Source organism: Geotrypetes seraphini, chromosome 2, assembly GCF_902459505.1.
Source record: "Geotrypetes seraphini chromosome 2, aGeoSer1.1, whole genome shotgun sequence".
NCBI lineage: Eukaryota > Metazoa > Chordata > Amphibia > Gymnophiona > Dermophiidae > Geotrypetes > Geotrypetes seraphini.
This window is the reverse complement of record NC_047085.1, coordinates 75,021,076-75,043,712: the sequence shown is the minus strand read 5'-3', so window position 1 is coordinate 75,043,712 and position 22,637 is coordinate 75,021,076. Positions and strand designations below refer to the sequence as shown.

Genomic DNA, 22,637 nt, shown 5'->3' with positions numbered 1-22,637 from the left:
TATAAACTTCTTAAACATACTTTATTACCACTCTTCAAATGCTTTCAGTTTTACATGAACCTCAGAGACACCACTCAAAGCTCAAGCCTATCATTGTTTTAAGCTTTATGTGCCCAATCGTCATTGGTTTATCTCTTTTTTATTTTTTTTTAATTCTTTATTCATTTTTATAACTTACATCAAATGAATCAAAAAGTAACATCATTTTAACTTAAATACATCACTTGAAATTCTAGAATTCTTCATATTAAATATAATTTATCCCTTTCCCACCCAACTTTTAAAATCTCATAACACATATACTATATAATAAAGACTTTTCTTTCATTCAAAGCAAATAATGAAAATTCAAAAATATGACCCCCTCCCCATTATTTCATTTGTACTAACCAGGGAAATTATATTTATTTATTCATTGCAATAATTGGTTTATCTCTTAATTTAATGTATAATTGCTTTTTCTAATTTAACATAGTTGTTCTATTGCAGGGGTAGGGAACTCCAGTCCTCGAGAGCCGTATTCCAGTCAGGTTTTCAGGATTTCCCCAATGAACATGCATTGAAAGCAGTGCATGCAAATAGATCTCATGCATATTCATTGGGGAAATCCTGAAAACCCAACTGGAATACGGCTCTCGAGGACCGGAGTTCCCTACCCCTGTTCTATTGGTAAATGTAGTATTTTCTTTAAAACAAATACTTAGCTTTCAATAATTGTGGTTTCCCAGTCGGGATTAGTGACAGCTGACGTGTTTTACCTAGAGCTTTTACAAGGCTTTTTCCCCTTTTAGTTGAACCACCATTTCTTACATATCATCTTAAAGTTGATATTTATGCTGGTACACTTAGATGTAAAAATGGCATTATTCTGTTTATGTGGGCACACAATTGGTAAATAAATATAAATGACTTGCTCTTTATATGTGTATGTGTCAGCACTTATATGTGGAAGCTGCTGCTCTTTTTTTTCCATATATACTTAAAAAAATCACTGCACCCACTGTGCATGCTGGTACATATACTTGTATTCGTCAGTATCCTTACGCATATTTTACAAAAGGCTCCACATTGAGCAGAGCTTTTTGTAAAATACCTTGGGCATTGTGAACATCCTGATTTGGATACTCCCATCCCCCCTTGACTTGCTATGCAAAATGGAGTTTCAGGAACCTAGAATATCTCTGCAAAATATTACAGCAATGATGAAGTGGTATATCAAGTACTAATAATAAACATAAACATAATACATTTTCTAGGAACAGATTTATAAAAATAAGTAATTTGTTTTAACCTGCACAGTTTAAATCATCACCTACTCTATGAGGTCTTCCTCCATGCTGCCTCCCACAAAACAAACTTTCTTGTAAGTTTGTATTAAGAATGTGTCAGTGTATTTACTGAGGTAGCTTACATTTTATAAACCTACTAATCCCCATGGGCACCTATGAGGTCTATGGTCTGCTACAGATAACTGTTTATAGTTCATCTAAGAAGGCGACATTTAAGGAGAGAAGTACTCACATCGGCTTTCTCAAAGATGGGAATCTCATTATTGATGTCAATGACATGAATATGTAAATCACAAATTGTTTGGAGTGCTGCAAATGAAACAAAAATCAAATGGTGATTTCAGAGTTGTCAAAAAATCTATATACTGTATATATTTATATATTTCAGTGGATCTAGCACCCTGGGATTATAAGCATGCCTTAAACCAGAATGAGCCAAAAATTTAGGACCAGATATTTTACTAGGATTTTTTTTCCATTCTAAGTGCAATTTTATAATAGACCAAACCTGACTACAGGCAGCTATTACAGATTTCTAAAAATCTGAATAAAAATGTTCCAGTATTTATGGATGTCATGATTCCTTAAAGGGCCATTGTATACAGCCAGTTCATCCCCAAATTAAGATCTTACAGTGGCAGCCGCAGTGTGTTTTTCTTTACACTGATTTATTCAATTTTAAGGATGCTGCCGCTCAATGGTATAAACGACTGAAGTTGAATATATGTAAGGCACCTATAGGAATACAAGGAACTTGGGAGTTTGATCTGAATACACATTTAGTTGAATCTCAATGGAAATCAGTTTGGAGGTCAGTCACTGCCTCGTTACATACAGCGAGTTTAATGCAATCTTCCTTCTTTTTACTACATAAGGTTATATGCCTCCAGTGGAAAATTCTGTTGGTCATGTAGGGATGGGATTGGTACATTGAAACATATGTTATTTGAATGTCCGAATGTGATTGCTTATTGGAATAAGATCTGGTCAGCAATCTCAGCTTTGCTTTCTATCTCGGAGCCGTTAACTTATTCAATAATCGTTCTAGGAGGTTTGGGTTTGCAGTCCACGTTGAGATCCTCTGAGACAAAATTATTGAATAACTTAATGATTACCATTAAAACTATTTTAATTAGCTGGAAGAATTTTTCTAAATTGGAATATAACACATGGTGGAATACTTTATGTTTGTATAGTAAATTTGAAAACATTTATGCGATTAAGTGTGGTAGTTTGAGACAGTTTAAAGGTATGAAATTGTTTACTCAAAGTTACAGACTGAATGCTGTTATACTTCATTTGTATCGTATATTGTGACACCCTTTGATTTTATTCATGTAGATTACTATTGTATTGTATATATTGTTTGTTTTGGTTTTATTCAAAAATTTTCAATAAAATAATATTAGAAAACAAAGAAATCTAAATAACTTAATAGCTAAAGAGGTGCTCCACTTTAACTAGGGTGGAGCCAGGCTGCAGTCATCAACATTTAAAAGATAGGCAAAGTAGATTTAAAACTATAAACTGGATGAAGATTGACAATCGCTCAAAAGTGCATTGGTCAGAACAAGGTATTTTTTTAATGATATCACCAAAACAAGGGAGACAGGACACCACGATAGTGAGGTTGCAATAAAGATCATAGTAGACCAGGTGTCTAAATAAAGAGCAGACTGATTTTAAAGATTACAAATTATCACTGTCAACTGCTGAGCAAGTTGTAAATAGGAATAACAAACATTCCTTGTCATCAGCAGCAGACGAATCTCAACACATGGGTTAAGTCCATTAAGTCCATCCACCACCAGGCAGAGATAGAGAACACCATAGCTCTGATCTATTACCTCGGATAGCATGCTTCTTACTTCTCCAGTACGTCTCCAGCAGGTGGATGGATGGTTTATCCATGCTCCTGAATTCATCTAACAGGCAGGCTCCCATTGTAGGGTTCTTTCTACCTTGTTTGCAGCCAGAGGGGGTAGGGGGTGGGAATATATCTGGGGGAGATATACTGTACCTTAAGGAGCCTTCTCAAATATCCACTCCCCCCTTCCTGCTCTTTCTGCCCTATTAGGCTCCTTCCTCACCCCAAAAAAATTCCCATTCACAGCTTCTGATTACTAAAATTAAGGGCTGACTTTGGCAGAGATGGAAAGAGCCTCTTCTTCTACAATTAAGAGCAGTAGGAATCCCAGAGTGGCGAATGCAGCCTTTTGCTATCCACTGGCAGGGTGAGAGCCTTTAGTGCTGCGATCAGCATATTTGCTACCAGCAGCCTTGGTCATCGCGGTTTTCTCCCTTCCTCATCACTGCCTGTGGGGTGTCATGTCTGAGCTGCGCTTCGGTAGTTCTTTTGCGGGGTTTGATTTGGGACCGTGTAGTGCTTTTTCATGCCAAAACAGCTGTGAAACATGACAGAGGCTGCGAAGTGCTGTTCCTGCTGTGGCAAGCAGTGAAGAGTTAATGGACAATGCGAAAGTTGCCAGTGTGATGGTATGCATGAGTGGGACCCGGCTCTTCTTCCCTTAGCGAGTTCAGCTGCAAATGCGACCGGCCACAGCTTTAGCCCAGGCATCCCCCTGGAGATCTTCCCACATCTGTAACACGTGGGGAAGAGGAAACATTGCCAGCGCAGCCTGCTCCTAGGGACAGTCAGCTCCCCAGGGTCTCCTCGGAGGATACTGGCATGGGGGCCATTCGTGGGGAGTCAGGGTGTGGGCAACCCTTCTCTCCTGAATTTGTTTTACTACTTTATCAGGCCTATTTGCTTAAATAGGTCCAGTTTCCTTTAAATCAGGCCTCCCTGGATTCTCAAGCAAGCAATTTGGGTTTGCCCGGACAAGGGAATGCTCCGCCAGCTCAAGATGCTCAATCTTTGGCATCACCACTGGTCGAGGGCACTGCGCCCAAGCATAGGTGCCCACAGGATATGGATGCAGTGGCCACTTTGTCATCCGCAGATCCTTCCATTGCCAGGAGATCAGTCTCCTATCTTTCTGCCACTCCTCTCAAGGAACATGAAAGGGAACTTCCTCCAGATTTGGTTGATGATCCCACTGCTGTGAAGGCTGGGGTCCCTATTTTAGCAACACCATCAGATATGACCACTAATCTCCAGGGAAGATTTTGCACATCAAGCTTAACGTGGTGATAAAGTTTGAACGTGGAGTGGTGCATCTGAGGATCACTATAGTATTCCTATATGGTGGATTTATAGATCTGAGTCTATCAGTATAATACAAAAGTGCTCAAGCCAGCTTTACAAATATTGTTTCATTTATAAATTGGAACCGCAAGGCACAAGCGGAATAAAAATCACTAATGTAATGTAATGTAAATAGCTAATTTTTCAGTGAAAGCACAGCATTTCCAAATTAATTCTTGAGCTGTATTAGCTGAAAGCTACTTGATTAGACAGCTGGACTGCATTCTAGTAAGATTTCTCACCAAGGCCCTTGAACCTGATCCAAGGTTTCTTTATAGTATGTGACAGTGGAAAAAGCACAAATCATCCTTAGTCTTTTTTTTTTCCAGTATCCCCTCACTGCCTCTTCTCTACTTCTCCAAGACATCCTGCACAGGTTTTCATATTTTTATAAGTAATCTACATGTATATGGATGCAGAACTACATGCGAACTAGAAGTAGGATAACTTTCATATCTACAAGATCCCTTTATGAAGTTATTTTATATCTAATTACCAAAATATAATGTGAAATCAGTTAGATATAGTTCCCTTTCTGCCATAGGAGAAACCCGACAAATTATTTAAATCAGTGTATCTCAAATTGTGCGCCAAGGCACACTAGTGTGCCTCCTGAGATTTCAGGTGTGCTGCGGTACACTGGAGAGGAGGAGAAGCACCGGCGCCAGCTGATTGCCTATAGGACATGCTGCTCATGGCGAGAGGCACGTCCTGTAGGCAATAAGTGGGCACTAGCACCTATCCTTCTCTCTGGCTTTCGTCCCTTCTGGCCTCCCCCCCTGGTGTCTCAGGGTCCACCTGGAGGGTCTTCACACACACGTGGACATCAACATGATGATGTTACGCATGTGCGTGACGTCATCATGGCGATATCCGTGCACTTCCAGGTGCCTCGAGCCACGACCACTACCTTTAGTGTGCCACAGCTCGAGAAAGTTTGCGGGACACTGATTTAAATTATACAAAACAACCTCAAAAGCTCAACAAGTATAGAGAACAGCCTAAACTATCTAAATTTGGGGAGTGTGTGGTGCAGTGTTTAGAGCTACAGCCATGGCATCCTGAGTTTGTGGGTTCAAATCCCACACTGCTCCTTGTGACCCTGGGCAAGTCACATAATCCCCATTGCCCCAGGTACGTTAGATAGAGTGTGAGCTCACCAGGACAGTTAGGGAAAAGTGCTTGAGTACCTGAATAATTTGTAATCTGCATAGAATTGTAGACTAAAATGTTAATAGTCAAAGATATCCTCATTTAATTATATATTCAATAGTAATAAAAAGTTTTGATATCTCAAATTTATCTGATATATTTCAATTTATATATTTTATAATGAGCAGAAACAATTCATTTATGTTCTTATTAGACATTCCATTCATCATTTTCTTTCTTTGGTAAGCGGGATAGACCTCAGTGGCTACATCTGTACAGAATCAGATCTCTCATAGTACAGAGTTCAAAATGTAGCTAGCCTCCTCATTGGTCATATCCCCACTGTCATCCTATTGCTAAATAATCTTGATTTATTTATTTAAATATAGTTCATCAGAATTTATAAACATTTTGAAATAAATTCGTTTTAGAACTTAGCTTATCATATCGCTTGAACGGGACTCTGACATGGATCCACGTTTCACTAGGGCTATTTCAAGGAGATATCCTAGTTCAACTGGAGAAAATCAGTTGAAGTAGGGTATCTCCTTGAAACAGACTATTAACATTTTGGACAATACCTCATAAAATATTGAAATCTAAAAATCAACTGCCATTAATTGGCAGTCAAGGAGACAGACTCCTTAGAATTTTTAATAACAGGAGACACAAGAATATGACCAAGTTCCGCCGGAAATTTGCCAGTACACATGCAAAAAGAAACCCAATTAAAGAGTTCAGCCTTGAAGGGGATAGGGGCTGATTTCATAATAGTCGGTGGACAGTTATCCAACAGGCAATTGGATTTTACATATTTTGAATATAGCATGAGGAATTGGTTCCAGTCTGGATTTTCAAAATGATTCCAGATCGTATCAACAGCTGAATTTCTTTTCCTAAAGAAATTAAAGTGATTGGTAAGTCTAAGTTTGAACCTACAAGAGACGATCTCAAATTATGAATTTTTGTAGCAAAATAGTTGGCTAGATTCGCAGCCGAAGGTGGAAAATCTGTATTAGAATGTTTATGTAAATAAATATAAAACAAAGAGTTGACTATTCTGAAAAGTTCTTTACTATTTAGAGTAGGAGAATTAATTTTTTGAGAGTAATGTTTGCAACGCTTTTCTTTGATCATTCTTTTATATTCTTTAACCTTAAGTTGCCAAATAAGTCTGTCCTCATCTTTCCCTGATTTACACCATATTCTTTCCAATTTACGTAATCCTCACTTTAAAACCATTAAGTCAGTATCGTACCAGCTGTCTGATATGCGTTGTCTTTTCCTACGTTCTTTCAGAGGTACAATGTTGTTTAAGACCTGGTCGCTAAAGTTTTTCCATCCTAAAATGAAATTTGGATCAAAAACTGAGTTAGATATTAGGCTATAATGTATCCATAATTCTACCGGGTTCAGTTGTCCTCTTGTGCAAATAGTTTTCTCTTTGAAGTTGTTCCTTGGTTTCGTTTTGATTTGTCTTGTAATCCAGCCTAGTTCATAATTACATAAAAGATGGTCTGACCAAGGAGTATTGGTCCAAGTTTCACCTTTACAACTTACACAGGGAGTAATTGAAACATTAGAAAGAAATGTAATCAGATCTAAGTGGTGTCCTTTCTGATAGGTTTTAGTCAGAGGTGGTTTGGAAGAACCCAATGATGTAAGGAAGGAAAGTAGATCAGTTATGTTGAAGGTATCTTTCTGTTCGAGGTGTAAATTAACATCACCAGCTAAAAAATTGTAGGCACCAGCTACAGTTAGCAAGGAGGAATTCATAGAATTCCTCTTTTGCTAGCTGCCATTTGTTAGGGGGAATATAAAATATTGTGACAATCAAATTATCTTTACAATCCTCTTTAGTTATTTTACAAGTGAGAATTTCCAGATCAATGGTTAATTTGAAATCTAACACTTGAAACTCAAAATGATCTTTCAGAATTATTGCTAAGCCCCCTCCTCTTTTTGAGTTTCTTGCTAAAGGGATAATTTTATAATCTGGAGGTAATAAATCATCTATGATAATATCCTGATCAGAGATTAGCCAAGTTTCAGTTAAAAGTAATATGTCCAGGGGGTTTCTTCCAGCCAGTCTTTGACCAGTTGTGCTTTATTCCTGACCGAACAAATGTTCAGATATGCTCCATAAAGATTGTGATATTCTAAAAGAGTCAAAGGCTCTGAGCATCGTAAGTTCTTTAGGAATCATTGTTTTTTGTGCGTTGGTCTTTGAGAAATGGCGGGAGGAGTTAACCACAGGGATTGTAATATGATCTGTTTCCATGCAATCATGAAGGAAGCGAGAAGGGCGAGAAGGTTTTTCAGACCTGGTGATTCTGTCCCATGTAAAGTGGGTTGGAATTGATTCAAATGCTAAAGCTCTCGAACCCCAACTTCTCGTACCTAGCAAGTAGAGAACGAAAAAGGCTAAAAACATTCCTGTAAGATCGACCATGTTAGCCTGAACAGATGGCTGCATGTTGGAGCTGAAGCCCTTTAAAGGGCTGAAGAGGTGGCTCTGAAGCAGAAAGAAGCTGTTCTAGTTGCAGTGAGGGGGATGGCTGGTCTTCAGCAGCTGAAACAAGGCCCTTTAAAGGGCTGAAGATAAGATGGCAGGCTCAAAGAAGAAGGGGGCAGAGGTTCCCACCCAAGAAATTCAAAAAGCTGTTCTAGGAGCAGTGAGGAGGATGGCTGATCTCCCTTCTCCTCACTGGGCAGGATTAATACTATATTGAGCCCTAAGCAAAGATATATTTGTGGGCCTTCTATAAAGGACTCTCCTCCCCATTATTATTTCACCTGTCAAGAAGTAGTAGGGAAATACGCAGAATCTACTGTAGCTGTGGGTATGACAGCAGTAATAGTTTGTGAGTGAGTATTGGGACTATGAATGGAGAAGCTTAATGGGTAGAGCTGGAGCGTAGCCAAGTTACCCAGTTCAATAGGGAAACTCAGTCCTGGATTTCTGCAACCCTATCCTGGTCTATTATGAGACCTGAAGTGCTGGTTTCAATTGGTGGTTTCAGGGTTTACAAACAGAACACAGAATTGGGATATAGGTTCAAAAATAAGACTCACCAAAAAGTCTCCCTCCTGGAGCTAGGTAACTTGGCAGGTCTGCAGCAGTGGGCTGAGAATCAGGGAAGATGGACAAGTCATTTTCACTCTGCAATACCTCTAGTACCCAGGTGTCAAACGCAAGGCCCATGGGTCGAATCCAGCTCGCCTGGCCGTTTTATGCGGCCCGCGGTGCGATGCGGCGTTTTCATTGCCGCCTCCGGTATTATCTTCTGGCTGGCTCCCTCCTGCTCACTGCCGCAGTGTACACAAAGCCACGAGCAGCAGCTCCTACGAGCATCCCGTGCCTGAATCGGAAGCCTTCTCTGATGTTGCAACGTCAGAGGGAAGGTTTCCAGATGAGACACGGGATGCGTAAGGAGCCGCCGCACGCAGTTTTGTGTACACTGCAGCAGTGAGAAAGATAACACCGGGGGAGGCAATGAAAACGTGCATCTCACCGTGGGCCACATAAAACGCTAGGCGGGAGCTGGCCAGAAGTTAAGACGCCTGCCAGAGGGAGGCACCTAGTTGAGGCACAGCATGGAGGGAGGGAGATAACAAAGGTAGGGGAAATTATTTTATTTTCAATTTAGTGATTGAATTGTGTCAATTTTGAGAATTTTCATTTGCTGTCTATATTTTGCACTGTTCAGGAAGAAATGCATTTGTTTCTATTTTTCTGGGGGTTGTACAGCATGCAGAGTCTTGAATCTTAGGGTTTCGTTTGTGTATATTAGTACTTTTAGTTTTCAGTCCTGTATATGCATAGGGGTTATCTGTGTTCTGGTAGGAATGAATGTTGAAAAGCAAACAGTGTGCTTTGTGTAGTTTAATTTTGTGATTAACCATTATGTGTTGTTAATAAGATTATATTTGCGTGTATATATGGAAAATGAATGAAAAAAATGGTGTTACAATTAGTACTATTATGGGGGCAGGGTCTGTGGCGGAGATGGGTGGGGTCTGGCCCACAACTTAGCCTGTGTTTTGGATTTTAGCCCCTTAATGTGATTGAGTTTGAAACCCCTGCTCTAATACAAACCAGAGATTTCAAGGGTGGATCACTCAAGAGTGAGATTTAAAGGCAATGGGGCTCATAATAATAAAAAAAAAAAAAAAGGTCTAAAAAGTGGCCTAAATGGGTACTTGGAAAATCAAAAAGCCTGATCGTCCAAGTACCCATAATCAAAGCTGGTTTTAGACGTATCTAAAACCAGCTTAGGCCTTTCCCCTGCCTCTAAACGCATAGAGGGAAAAGAGGCGTTTTTAGAGGAGGGGAAAGGGTAGGAGGTGGGCCGACCTAGACCTAGGCGTACAGCAGGTATAACCAAACGTTTTGACAGGTTGCCTAGTCGGCACTTATACATTTTGACTTAGACCAAGTCAAAACAGGTATAAGTGCCGAAAAAGGGGCCGCTGAGCTGATGGCGGCAGGCACGATCAGCTCAGCGGCCCGGCAACCTACCCACCCCCCCACCACAATCATCGGGGCAGGAGAGATGCCTCATCAAATGCTTCCAAACGCGGCACTTGGGATCGCTAAAGCAGCAGGAGAGATGACCCATCTCTCCTACAGCGATCCACCCTTCCCCCTGATCCGATCGGGCCAGGAGAGAGCCCAAGCCCTCCTGGCCCTGCCGATTATGATCAGGGCAAGAGGGAGCCCAAGCCAATTCTGGTTGGCCCAGGTACCTCAGGCCCCACCTGTGGGCGGGGTTTGAGGCACCTGGGCCAATCCAGCCCCATTCCTGGGATGGCTGGCCTGCCGGATGGGCAGACTTGGCACCCGTCCGGCAACCGATTTGAAAGTACGGGGGGATTGGGGGTGGGGGGAGATCCAGGGGTTGGCAGGGGGGGTCTTGTGGATTAGCGAGGGGGCTCATAGGGGGTTCGGGGGTGAGCATGGGAGGGGGGTTCATTGAGAGCAGGAGGGCCTGGGATCGCTCCTGCCCGTATTTTAGTGGGGGTGGGGGGGTAGGGAGTTCACCTGGGCAGGAGGGCTTGGGCTCCCTCCTGACCAATCATAATCAGCACGGGGGGTTCAGAGTGCCGTGTGGCAAGAGGGCTTGGGCTTCCTCTTGCCCCGATGGAATCAGGGAGTCGCCGGGGCAAGAGGGCTTGGGCTCCCTCTTGCCCCGATCTTAGTCAGGGGTTGGGCAGTCTCCGGGCCAGGAGGGCTTGGGCTCACTCCTGGCCTGATCATTATCAGCGGGGAGAGGGTTCGAGTATCGCAGGGCCAGGAGGGTTTGGGCTCTCTCCTGGCCCGATCGTTGTAGGGGGGTGTGGATTCTGTAACCGGTGTTGTTTTTGACAGACACTGGTTACAGAATCCAGCTTTTAGGCGAAGGACTGGCTCCTCCTTCACCTAAAACAGTGGCGTACCAAGGGGAGGACGGGGGGTGGTCTGCCCCGGGTGCAGCCTTAGTGGGGTTTCACAGCCGGCCAGGTCCCCTTACCTTCGTGGTGCTTCCCACCCACCCCCATCCGCCAAACCTACCGACAACAGGCCCGGTCCGACAAACCTCCCTGCCCTGTGGCCGCGAGTCTAAATTACCTTCTTACAGCAGCTGGAGCATTGAAGCTACGTGTGGCTGCCGTAAAGGTCATCTCTGATGCAACCGGAAGTTGGTAAGGGGCAGGGAGGGAGAAAGGGAGGAAAGGTGGAGTGGAGAGGAAAAGACGCTTAAGGGAAATGGGTAAAACAGAAGGGGGAGAAGGACGCTGAAAGGACATGGGGAAGATAGAGGGGGAGAAGGACGCTGAAAGCACTTGGGGAGGACAGAGGGGTGGAGAAGGACGCTGAAAGGACATGGGGAAGACGGGGAGAGAAGGACACTGAAAGGACATGGGGAAGACAGAGGGGGAGAAGGACGCTGAAAGGATATGGGGAAGATGGGAGAAGAAGGATGCTGAAAGGAAATGGGGAAGAGAGAGAGTGGGGAGAAGACGCTGAAGGGAAATGGGGAAGAGAGAGTGGGGAGAAGACGCTGGCAGGGAAGAATACAGAGATGCCAGACTATGGGTGGAGTGGAGGGAAGAAGATTGGTGCCAGACCAATTTGGAAGGGGGGAGGAAGGGAGAGGCACAGTAACAGAGCAAATGGGATACGCAGAGAGAAGAGAGACAGTGGATGGAAGGAATTGAATGAGAACATGAGGAAAGCAGAAATCAGGCAACAAAGGTAGAAAAAAATTCTTTTTTTTTTGCTTCAGGATAAAGTAGTATATTAGTTGTGTTGATAAAAATTTATAAACAAAGCCCTGCCAGCTAAACATCTCTTTCTCCAATTCAGCAGCCAGAACTTTGATTAATAAGGAAGGAATAAGCTAAATATTGCAGTACTCAGGCTTGTATGGATGCTGTGGGGACGGTGATGGGGTGGTGAAGGGAATGGCGGTAACAGAGCGGTGAAGGGGACGGTGCAGTGACGGGGACAAATTTTTTCCCCGTGTCATTCTCTAGTGCTCACGTCAAAAGCTTCCCTCTGACTCAGCTTCCTGTTTCCGCTTTTGACTGAGCACTGCGTTGTCGATCTGAAGTTCTGTTGATGCCAGAGGTAGAAGAAGGTCCGTTGCCGATCTTAAGTGTCATCGCGGGAGGGGGGGTGTTGCAGATCTTGTTGCCAAAATCGGAAAGGTGAGGAAGGGAAAAAGATGGGCCTGTGGTGGATGGAGAGATTGAGAGAAGGGGGCAGATGATGGAAGTAGGGAGAAGGGGCAGATGATGGAAGTGGGAAGAGAGAAGAGGGCAGATGATGGGGGAAAAGGATTGAGTTAGGGAAATGCTGGAGGGGGTGAGGGAAAGAGGTGGTGAGCTGTAGGTAGACAGTAAAAAAGGAAATTGATGAGAGGGTAGTAAGAACGTAATCTAGATGGATACAGAAAATAAATTGAAAAAGAAAATGAGGGAAGAAAGGGATTGCAGAAGAGAGGTATGGGAGAGAGAAGGAGAGGAGAGAGATGCCAGACCAATGGGAGGCATACAGTTTTTGGAAGGGGCATAGGAGAGAAGATGCCATATAGGGAGGGGCAGAGAGATGGCAGACAGTGGATGGAAGGAAGACAGAACAAGAAGATGAGGAAAGCAGAAACCAGAGAAGACAAAGGTAGAACAAAAATTTTCTATTTATTTATTTCTTTAGGAGACATGTGTCACTGTTTCTGTGGTGTTGTATTGTATGCAGAGTCCAGCTTCTTGCTGATACAATTTAACCTTTGTCTATGTATTTCTATTTTATCCCCCCTTTTACAAAACTGTGGAGCGTTTTTTAGCGCCAGCCATGGTGGTAGCAGCTCTGATGCTCAGAATTCTTTGAGCGTCAGAGCTGTTACCACCATGGCTAAAATCCACACTACAATTTTGTAAAAGGGGGAGGGGTTAGTTTGTGATGAGATGTTCCATACTAGGCGAAGGTGTTTTCTGTGTTCTGTGTGTTCGAAAGACATGGTTTTCTGTTAGGATTGACGGTGTAGGATTGATCTGTACTAGTCTGGCTTGTTTAGTTTTACAATGAGTGTATTGATGTACTGCTCACTGCAATATGTAAGATGCTGCCTTTTCCTAGGTACTCATGTGTGACGTGTGGCTTGTTACTAAAAATCATGATTTTCGTACAGATGGGGGGGTGCCAAAAAATGATGGGCGTCACATATGCTAGGTACGCCACTGGCCTAAATGCTCTTGTTTTGGGCGTTTGGGAGTTAGGCTTTTTTTAGGTTGATTATATGTTGTTAATGTTTACACAGCTGAACGTAGAGGCAGGCCATTATCAAAACAAACTTCCTTTTGGACGTTTTTTTAAATAATGGACATTTTCCCTGCTTCTACTTTCAACGTTTAAGGCCTTAGGCCAAAAGGGGATTTAGATGTGTGTTTTTTTTAATTATTATGCCCCTCCATGTATATAAGATATAAATTTACAAAGTTTTTGAAGTGAAAAAAGGTTTTCAAATGGAAAAAGCAAACTAAAATAGGTTTTTTTAAATGCTTCTGAAAGAATAGAGTGGAAGCAGTATTAGGACACTGTTCAATGAATTTGCCCAAGTAATTTAATAGTTAACAGGGTAGATTCCTTGGGCTGAAAACTTCTTTCCACTTAGTTTGTGCAGAAGTACCAATAAACCTCTGCATTCCAGCTTTATTTACAGTATATGAGACTCTCCAGACACACAGAATCACAAACAAGTGCATGCACTCTAGCTCTCTTTTCTAGTACTGGCAGCAAACCTTTCACATTTTCCCCCATTCTTCAGTCTTAATCCTTTTCAACAACCCCCCCCCCCCCCCATCCCTCAGACCACTCACTTGTTCCACTGATTCTTTCCAAAAACTCCGGCCCGGATGCACTGAACGTTCCAATCATCTAATGATCATCGCTAATTGGTTTAGCGATGACCTAATTTGCCAACCTAATGTACACAATGTTTCACCGTGTGCTTTCCCATGTGTTCATACATTCTTCAACTCCCCCTGCAAACAACCTCATGAGTATTACAATGAGGTCATTAATATTAAAACAAGCACTCTGATCAATGCCCTAACATCGCTAGGGCATGCAGTACATGTAGTGATGGCTAATAACAACGGGGAAAAAAACCACAGGTCTGCCATTAAAAAAAAAAATGACAGGCCTGCCTCTTTACAATAGCGGGCCTTCCCCTTCCCAGTGCATCCTGGGATGCACCGGGGAGGAGCCTAAAGCCCCAATTGGACGAAATACCTAAGACCCCTCCCAGCAAGAGGAAATGGGTTTTGGGGGGTTTGGAGGGAGTGTGCTTGAGCTGGGGGTTCTAACCTGACTTATACCAGCCCACCGGGGTTTTCTCTTGGGGACTTATTGGTGGGTGGTGGGGAGCCTTGGTATTGGGGGGTGTCAAGGAAGGGTTCAGGTTTTGGTAAGTCAGGGGTGTGAGGGTGGTTAAGGTGGCCGAGGCAGGAGGGAGTGGGCATCACTGCTGCTGGGATTTTTTAAGTTGTTGGGGAGGAGGACCATTGTCAAAAGGTCAGGGTATGTTTGAGGGGGTCTGGGTAGCAGAGGCAGGAGGGAGTTGGGATCCCTCTTGCTGATGATCTTCATGGGGGGCATTTATCATTAGGGGGATGGCCGTCATTGGGGGGAGTTGGCACAACTTTTTTTGATGGGGACAGGTATTGTCTATGTGTAACACATGCAGTACATCTGTGCCCATTTTTTAAAAAGTCTTCCTGCCCTGAACAGCAAAGCATTGATAAAGAAAGCTAAACAAGAATATGAAGAATATGAAGAACAGCTTGCCAAAGAGGCAAAAACTCATAGTAACAACTTGTAGGTACATCAAAAGCAAAATACCTGTGAGGAAACCCGTGGGACTATTGGATAATCAAGGACTAAACGGAGTGCTCAAGGAGGATAAGGTCATAGTGGAGAGACTAAATGAATTCTTTGCTTCAGTCTTTATAGAAGAAGATGTAAGAGATCTTCTTGAACTGGAAATAGTTTTCAAGGGTGGTGAGGTGGAGGAATTAAAAGAAATCTCGGTGAACCTGAAACTGACAAGTTAAAGAATGATAAATCACCTGGACCGGATGGTATACATCCCAGGGTACTAAAAGAACTCAAACATGAAATTACTAATCTGCTGTTAGTGATCTGTAACCTGTCACTAAAATTGTCTATAGTACCTGAAGATTGGAGGGTGGTCAATGTTACGTCGATTTTTAAAAAGGACTCCAGGGGAGATCTAGGGAATTACAGACCAGTAAGCCTGACCTCAGTGCCGGGCAAATGGTGGAAACAATTATAAAAAGTAAAATTGAGGAAAATGTAGTTGTGTGCTTTTATCAGAGCGTTTTTATTAGAACATTTTCTCCTGAAAATGCACTGGTTTAGCCACATCTATGTTTTTGAAACAACTATGCTGGGACCCCAGAGAAAGACATACAGGTCGAAACACAGACCATGTTGGGTCCTCATCTTCATACATACAGGATTACCCTACTATATACTCTACAAACCAAATAAAGTCTGCATCAGGAATATCTGTCTCCAGCCTCTTTTGTTTTGGAACATGTAGACACATATAATTTAATGAGACAGAGTCAATATGGGTTCAGCCAAGGGAGGTCTTGCATCACAAATTTGCTTGACTTCTTTGAAGGTGTAAATAAATATGTGGATATAGGCGAGCAGGTTGATGTAGTGTATCTAGATTTCCAGACAGCTCTTGACAAAGTTCTTCATGAGAGGCTCCTGAGAAAATAAAAGAGTCATGGGATAGGAGGCAATATTCAATTGTGGATTAAGAATTAGTTAGTGGATAGAAAACAAAGTGTAGGGTTAAATGGCCATTTTTTCTCAATGGAGGAAAGCAAATAGTGGTGTGCCGCAGAGATCTGTACTGGAACCGGTGCTATTAAACTTATTTATAAATTCTGTGGAAATTGAAACTACAAGTGAGGTGATTAAATTTGCAGATGACACTGAACTGTTCAAAGTTGTTAAAACATGTGTGGACAGTGAAAAACTGCAGGAAATCCTTAGGAAATTGGAAGACTGGGCATCCAAATAGCAGATGAAATTTAATGTGGGCAAATGCAAAGAGATGCATATTGGGAATAATTATCCAAATCATAGTTACTAGATGCTAGGGACCATCTTGGGGGTCAGCGCTCAAGAAAGAGATCTGGGTGTCATCATGGATAATACGCTGAAACTTTCTACCCAATATGCTAGGAATTATTAGAAAAGGGATGGCAAACAAGACTAAGAATGTTATAGTGTCTCTGTATCGCTCAATGGTGTGACCTCACCTTAAGTATTGTATTCAGTTCTGGCAGTGGCGTACCTAGGGGGGGGGGGGGGGGGGCGGGCCGCCCCGGGTACCAGCCCTAAGGGGGTGTTCCCGGCCTTGCCGTTCAGTCCCCCGCCACCCCCGAAGGACCGCTCGCCCCCCTGGCCTCCCCGCACCACCTATGAACAGCCGCAGCAGGATCGCGAAGTCAGCGTCAGCATCCCTGCGCTGCTTCCTACGACGCGATCCCGCCCCTCCTCTGACGTCAGAGGAGGGGCGGGACCGTGGCGCAGGAAGCAGCAGGGATCGCTGACGCTGACTTCGCAATCCTGCTGCGGCTGTTCATAGGTGGTGCGGGGAGGCCAGGGGGGCGAGCGGTCCTTCGGGGGTGGCGGGGGACTGAACGGCAAGGCCGGGAACACCCCCTTAGGGCTGGTACCCGACGCTGACTTCGCGATCCTGCTGCGGCTGTTCATAGGTGGTGCGGGGAGGCCAGGGGGGCGAGCGGTCCATCGGGGTGGGTCGGGGCATCAGACCTTCAGGGTGGGGCGGGCGGGCAGGCAAGCAGGCTTTCAAGGGGGAGGGGGTGACAGGCAGGCAGGCAGGCCTTCAAGGGGGGACAGGCCTTCGGGGGGGGGTGCAGACATTCAAGGGGTGCAGGCCTTCAAGGGGGGCAGGCAGGCCTTCAGGGGGGTGCAGACCTTCGGGGGGGGTGTAGGCCTTTGGGGGGGTGCAGACCTTCAAGGGGTGCAGGCCTTCAAGGGGGGCAGGCAGGCCTTCAGGGGGGTGCAGACCTTCGGGGGGGGGGTGTAGGCCTTTGGGGGGGTGCAGACCTTCAAGGGGGTGCAGGCCTTCAAGGGGGGAAAGGCAGGCAGGCCTTCAAGGGGGGGACAGGCCTACAAGGGGGGGGGACAGGCCTACAAGGGGGGGGGACAGGCCTACAAGGGGGGGACAGGCCTTCAAGGGGGGTGCAGGCCTTCAAGGGGGAGACAGGCCTTCAAGGGGGGGAAAGGCAGGCAGGCAGGCCTTCAAGGGGGGACAGGCCTTCGGGGGGGGGGGGGGTGCAGACATTCAAGGGGTGCAGGCCTTCAAGGGGGGCAGGCAGGCCTTCAGGGGGGTGCAGACCTTCGGGGGGGGGGGGTGTAGGCCTTTGGGGGGGTGCAGACCTTCAAGGGGGTGCAGGCCTTCAAGGGGGGAAAGGCAGGCAGGCCTTCAAGGGGGGGACAGGCCTACAAGGGGGGGGGACAGGCCTACAAGGGGGGGGACAGGCCTACAAGGGGGGGACAGGCCTTCAAGGGGGGGTGCAGGCCTTCAAGGGGGAGACAGGCCTTCAAGGGGGGAAAGGCAGGCAGGCCTTCAAGGGGGGGACAGGCCTACAAGGGGGGGGGGGACAGGCCTACAAGGGGGGGGACAGGCCTACAAGGGGGGGACAGGCCTTCAAGGGGGGGTGCAGGCCTTCAAGGGGGGGTGCAGGCCTTCAAGGGGGGTGCAGGCCTTCAAGGGGGAGACAGGCCTTCAAGGGGGAGACAGGCCTTCAAGGGGGGGAAAGGCAGGCAGGCAGGCCTTAAAGGGGGGACAGGCCTACAAGGGGGTGGGACAGGCCTTCAAGGGGGGGACAGGCCTTCGGGGGGGTGCAGACCTTCAAGGGAGTGCAGGCCTTCGGGGGGGGGGGGGGCGGTCCTGCGGGGGTGGGGTTTAGGCCTTCAGAGGGGGACAGACCTTCGGGTGGGAGGTAAAGTCCTTCGGGGGGTGCAGGTCTTCAGGGGTGGGGTGTAGCCCTTCGGAGGGGGGACAGACCTTCGGGGGAGGGGGGTCCTGGTGTAAAAGTACACAGAGGGAGAGAGGGAAGGGGGGGTTCAAAGATACATGCATATGCCAGACTTTGGGGGTTAGAAATAATGGGTCTAAAAACAGAGGAGTGGGAGAGAGATGGTGCATAATGGGATTTAGGGAGGGAAGGAACAGAAAGGGAGAGAACTTGGAAACAGGGGATGGTGTGGAGGGGGGATAGAGATACTGGATAGGAGGATAGTTGGGAACAGAAAGGGAGAGATGGTGGATCCTGGGGTGGTGGGGAGTTGAGAAAAGGTGAATCTGTGGATGGAGACAAAAATAAGGAAAGATGCCAGATCTCCGGGAGAGGGAAGGGAAACGGAAGGGGAGAACAGAGATGGCAGACGGATGGTTAGCACGGAGAAAGGAGACCCTGGCAAGCAAGACAACAAGAGCCTGGGACCAACAAGATTTGAATATTGATCAGAGAACAAAAGGTAGAAAAAATAATTTTATTTTCTGTTTTGTGATTACAATATGTTAGATTTGAAAAGTGTACATGAGACAGCTTGAAATGGGAACTTTTCTATTTTTGTGAATGGCAAGGCTGAGTTCAGTTAAAATATATGCTTTATAAGAAAATATAATAATGTGTTTTATAAAGTTTATAAGCATTGCTGGCATACTCGGTGAGGTGTTCCTAGTGTTGGTGGTGGTGGTAGCATGTCAGTGTGTTGAGAGGAAGAGGTAGTCTGGGAAATTCTGCTGAGCAAACTCTGGGCCCATTTCCACCCCCAGTTAGTCCACTCCACTCAACTGGTTCACACACTGAGTGGGTCTTTGGGTGTTATTTCTGGGTAGTTGTTTTAGAATCTCTTCCAGTGGTTTGTCAGTATCTCCTTCTGGTCCAAGGAAGGAAACTTTGTCAACCTTAGCATTGACCTTCAGAATATGTTTGTAACAGCGCTGCTTGTGTGGCATTAGGCTATGTAGTGATCGAAAGAAAAAAACAGACCTTTGCACATTTTTGCACTATATGGTGGGTGTATGAGGAGATTCATTTCCTGCACAGTTAAGTCCATTTTTTCTACTGAATAATAGTATAGGTACAATGAAAGTAAATAGCAAAAATGTTTGAGTAGATAATTAAGGAAATCTTTTTCATATTGCTTGCTTATGGACTGGGAAAAAAGACTGTTCAAGCAAATGTCTCCAGAACTGCTTTAATGGAAAAATGTGATTTTTTTTTTTTTTAAGTACTTTGTGAAATTTATTGTTGTTGTGAAATTTATTGTTATACTTTGTTTAAACTTAAAAAGCGGTGTCATTAACAGTGAATCTAATCGAAAAATCGATTCAACAGGGTGAATCGGATCGAATGAAATATTTTTCTCTGAATCGGGCAGCACTATTGGCTACCATGAGAATGGGCTACTGGGCATGATGGACCATTGGTGTGACCCAGTTAGGCTATTCTTATGTTATGTTCTCATCTGTAGGGGCCTTTGTTTTCACTTCTTATTTTAATGTATTTTTTTCCTGGGAACTTATCAGTGTTTTTTTATAATGGGAACAAAAATGGAAGAGAATTAATGTGTGTGGAATGGGGGGGGGTAACTAATTTCTTCAGCTAAATAATTCAATCCACTTCAAACAGACATAGGAGAACTCACGCACCATTCACACACCCTCCAACCAAAAACGTCAAAAGAAAAAAACTGTTCGACAACCTCCTAGCCATTCGAGCTGCAACACTTGACCCCCAACTCTACAACCTATTGACCTCGACCACAAACTACAAAACCTTAAAAAAAGAAATAAAAACCCTTCTATTAAAAAAACACATAAAACCAAACTAACATAATCAGAACTGTCCCAAGCATCACCTGCAACTACTCCATATGTACTTCTGATGTCATGACAATTCAGACATAATTTATGTTATGTTATGTTTGGAATAATGGTTACATAAATGAGGTTCAATAAAAGAAAATTTTCTGTGGGAGCATTTGTTGGAACTTCTGTTATCCTGATTTCTTCTATCTGTGGGCTTTCTTTAGCTAACCTACTTATCTGGGGCTTTCCACTTCTGCAGCTGCCCTTTTCACGGTCCACTTTGCGCTTGCACTCTCTGGGGAGGGGGGGTTGGGTCTGGGCTTGGTGGGGTAGGTGTGTCTGGTAGTTTTGTCTGGGTGGTGGCTGGGTGTTTCTTGGGTGCTTGTTGTGCGGATTGGTGTGTCTGGTGAGCGGTCTGGGTGTTGTTGCTTGTGGGGGTTTTTTTCATTATAAAATATGGCTGAGGGTCTAGTCCGGCTTATTATTCTTGTGGGTTCTGGGGTGGGATTTGTTTGCTTGCCCCAAGTTTTGGCCTTTTGTTGTGTATTGCTATGCCTCTCATTGGCAATTTTCTCTTGGGAGAGGCTTGTTCATGCTTGTTGTTGCTGTTACTCTCATTCTGTGTTCTTTTTGATAATGTATAAGTTTCTGTACAGACCATGGTTGCTTGTCTGGACCTTTTGCCATTCTCAATAAAAATACTTTGGAAAAAAAAAAAAAAAAAAAAAGAAAATTTTCACTGCCTGTTTCTATTCTGACCATTTATTCCATTTCATGGTTATTGCAAAAAAAAAAAAAAAAAAAAATTTTACATGAGGGGGGGGGGGGGTGTCAAAAAATGATGGGCCCCGGGTGCCACATACCCTAGGTACGCCACTGAGTTCTGGTCTCCTTATCTCAAAAAAGATATAGCAGCACTAGAAAAGGTTGAAAGAAGAGCAACCAAGATGATACAGGGGATAGAACTCCTCTCATATGAGGAAAGACTAAAGAGGTTAGGGCTCTTCAGCTTAGAAAAGAGACGGCTGAGGGGAGATATGATTGAAGTCTACAAAATCCTGAGTGGTATAGAACGGGTACAAGTGGATTGATTTTTTTTACTGCATCAAGATTTAAAAAATTCTAGGGGACACTTGATGTTGCAGAGTAATACTTTTAAAACCAATAGGAGGAAATATTTTTTCACTCAAATAATAGTTAAGCATTGTCAGAGGATGTGGTAAGAATGGATAATGTAACTGATTTTAAAAAAGGTTTGGACAATCTCCTGGAAGAAAAGTCCATAGTCTGCTGTTGACACAGACATGGGAGAAGTCACTGCTTGCCCTGGATTGGTGGCATGGACTGCTGCTACTATTTGATTTTTTTGTCAGGTACTTTTGACTTGGTTTGTCCTCCGTGAAGATGGGATACTGAGCTAGATGGACCATTGGTCTGACCCAGTAAGGCTATTCTTATGTTGTTATGTTCTGAAAACTGACACATTTCAATCACTAAATTGAAAATAAAATCACTTTTCCTACCTTTGTTGTTTGGTGATTTTATTTTTCTACTCATCTTTACCCAGTCACTGGTTGTACTTCCTTCTGTCTGTATTCTTAACTCTGTTTCCAAGCCCTTTCTGTTTGCTGTTTTGCTGTTCTCTCTCCTTCACTTTCTGCCCTACATCAATCTTTGGCATTAACTTTTAATATTCAACTTTCTTCCATTTTCTGCTTCCTCTTCAGATCTATCTACTTTTCCATGTCCTCCCTTCCCATCTATCCATGAGCATCAGATCTTTTTGCCTGTTCTCTTAATTAAGAACATAAGGGTTGCCATACTGGGACAGACTGAAGTTCTATCGAGCTCAGTATACTGTTTCAAGTAGTAGCCAATCTAGGTCACAATTATCTGGGAAGATCCCAAAAAAATAAAACAGATTTTATGCTGCTTAGCCTAGGAAAATGCAGTGGCTATTCCCAAGTTTTTGTAGACTGGCTCACCAGGATCACCCAAATATCTAATCTCATTTTTTATTCGAGTCAGCCTTTTCCCCTCCTTTTTTTGGGGGGGAGGGGGTCACCTTGGTTTATATTTGGATCGATTTATTTTCAAGTATATACGATAAATTATAAAAAAGTAAAACAGGATGACTTATGTATCAGGAGCGTGCAAAATATCAGACCTGTTGGAGAACCATCATCTGACACTTCCACTGTCAAGTTATACTGATGTGCATCCTTCTTCTGTAACCCAGCAATTTTCAACTGGAAGACGCCAGAATACAAATCAACTATGAATAGATTATTTTGTGGAATTTTAGGATTCTGGTCCAAAATACGAAAGCTCAATAGAGAATTGCGTGTGTGTTCTTCATCCTTGTCACTGGCATGCAGAGTTCCAATATTACTTCCTAGACACAAAAAAAGGTATGTCAGTGACAGAGCCTGTCCACAAAGCTAAGTATCCATTCTCCAAAAAAGTTACTTAAAGAAGTCAAATTAGTTTACAAGATCTATAGAACAGTAGCATGGAATATTGCTCCTAGCAGTACTACTTAGATTTCTGTCA

The 22,637-nt window shown here is 44.0% G+C and overlaps 1 protein-coding gene across 1 annotated transcript in view; it reads right to left on the bottom strand.

The window, feature by feature from the left end:
* Nucleotides 1-22,637, bottom strand: part of CDH17 (cadherin 17) — a 167,670-nt gene that overhangs the window by 62,581 nt on the left and 82,452 nt on the right. The window contains exons 10-11 of the mRNA XM_033933775.1: nt 22,252-22,479; nt 1,522-1,598 (exon numbers count right to left, since the gene is read on the bottom strand). Coding sequence (XP_033789666.1) covers nt 1,522-1,598; nt 22,252-22,479 — 305 coding nt within the window. The remainder of the gene's footprint in view (nt 1-1,521; nt 1,599-22,251; nt 22,480-22,637) is intronic.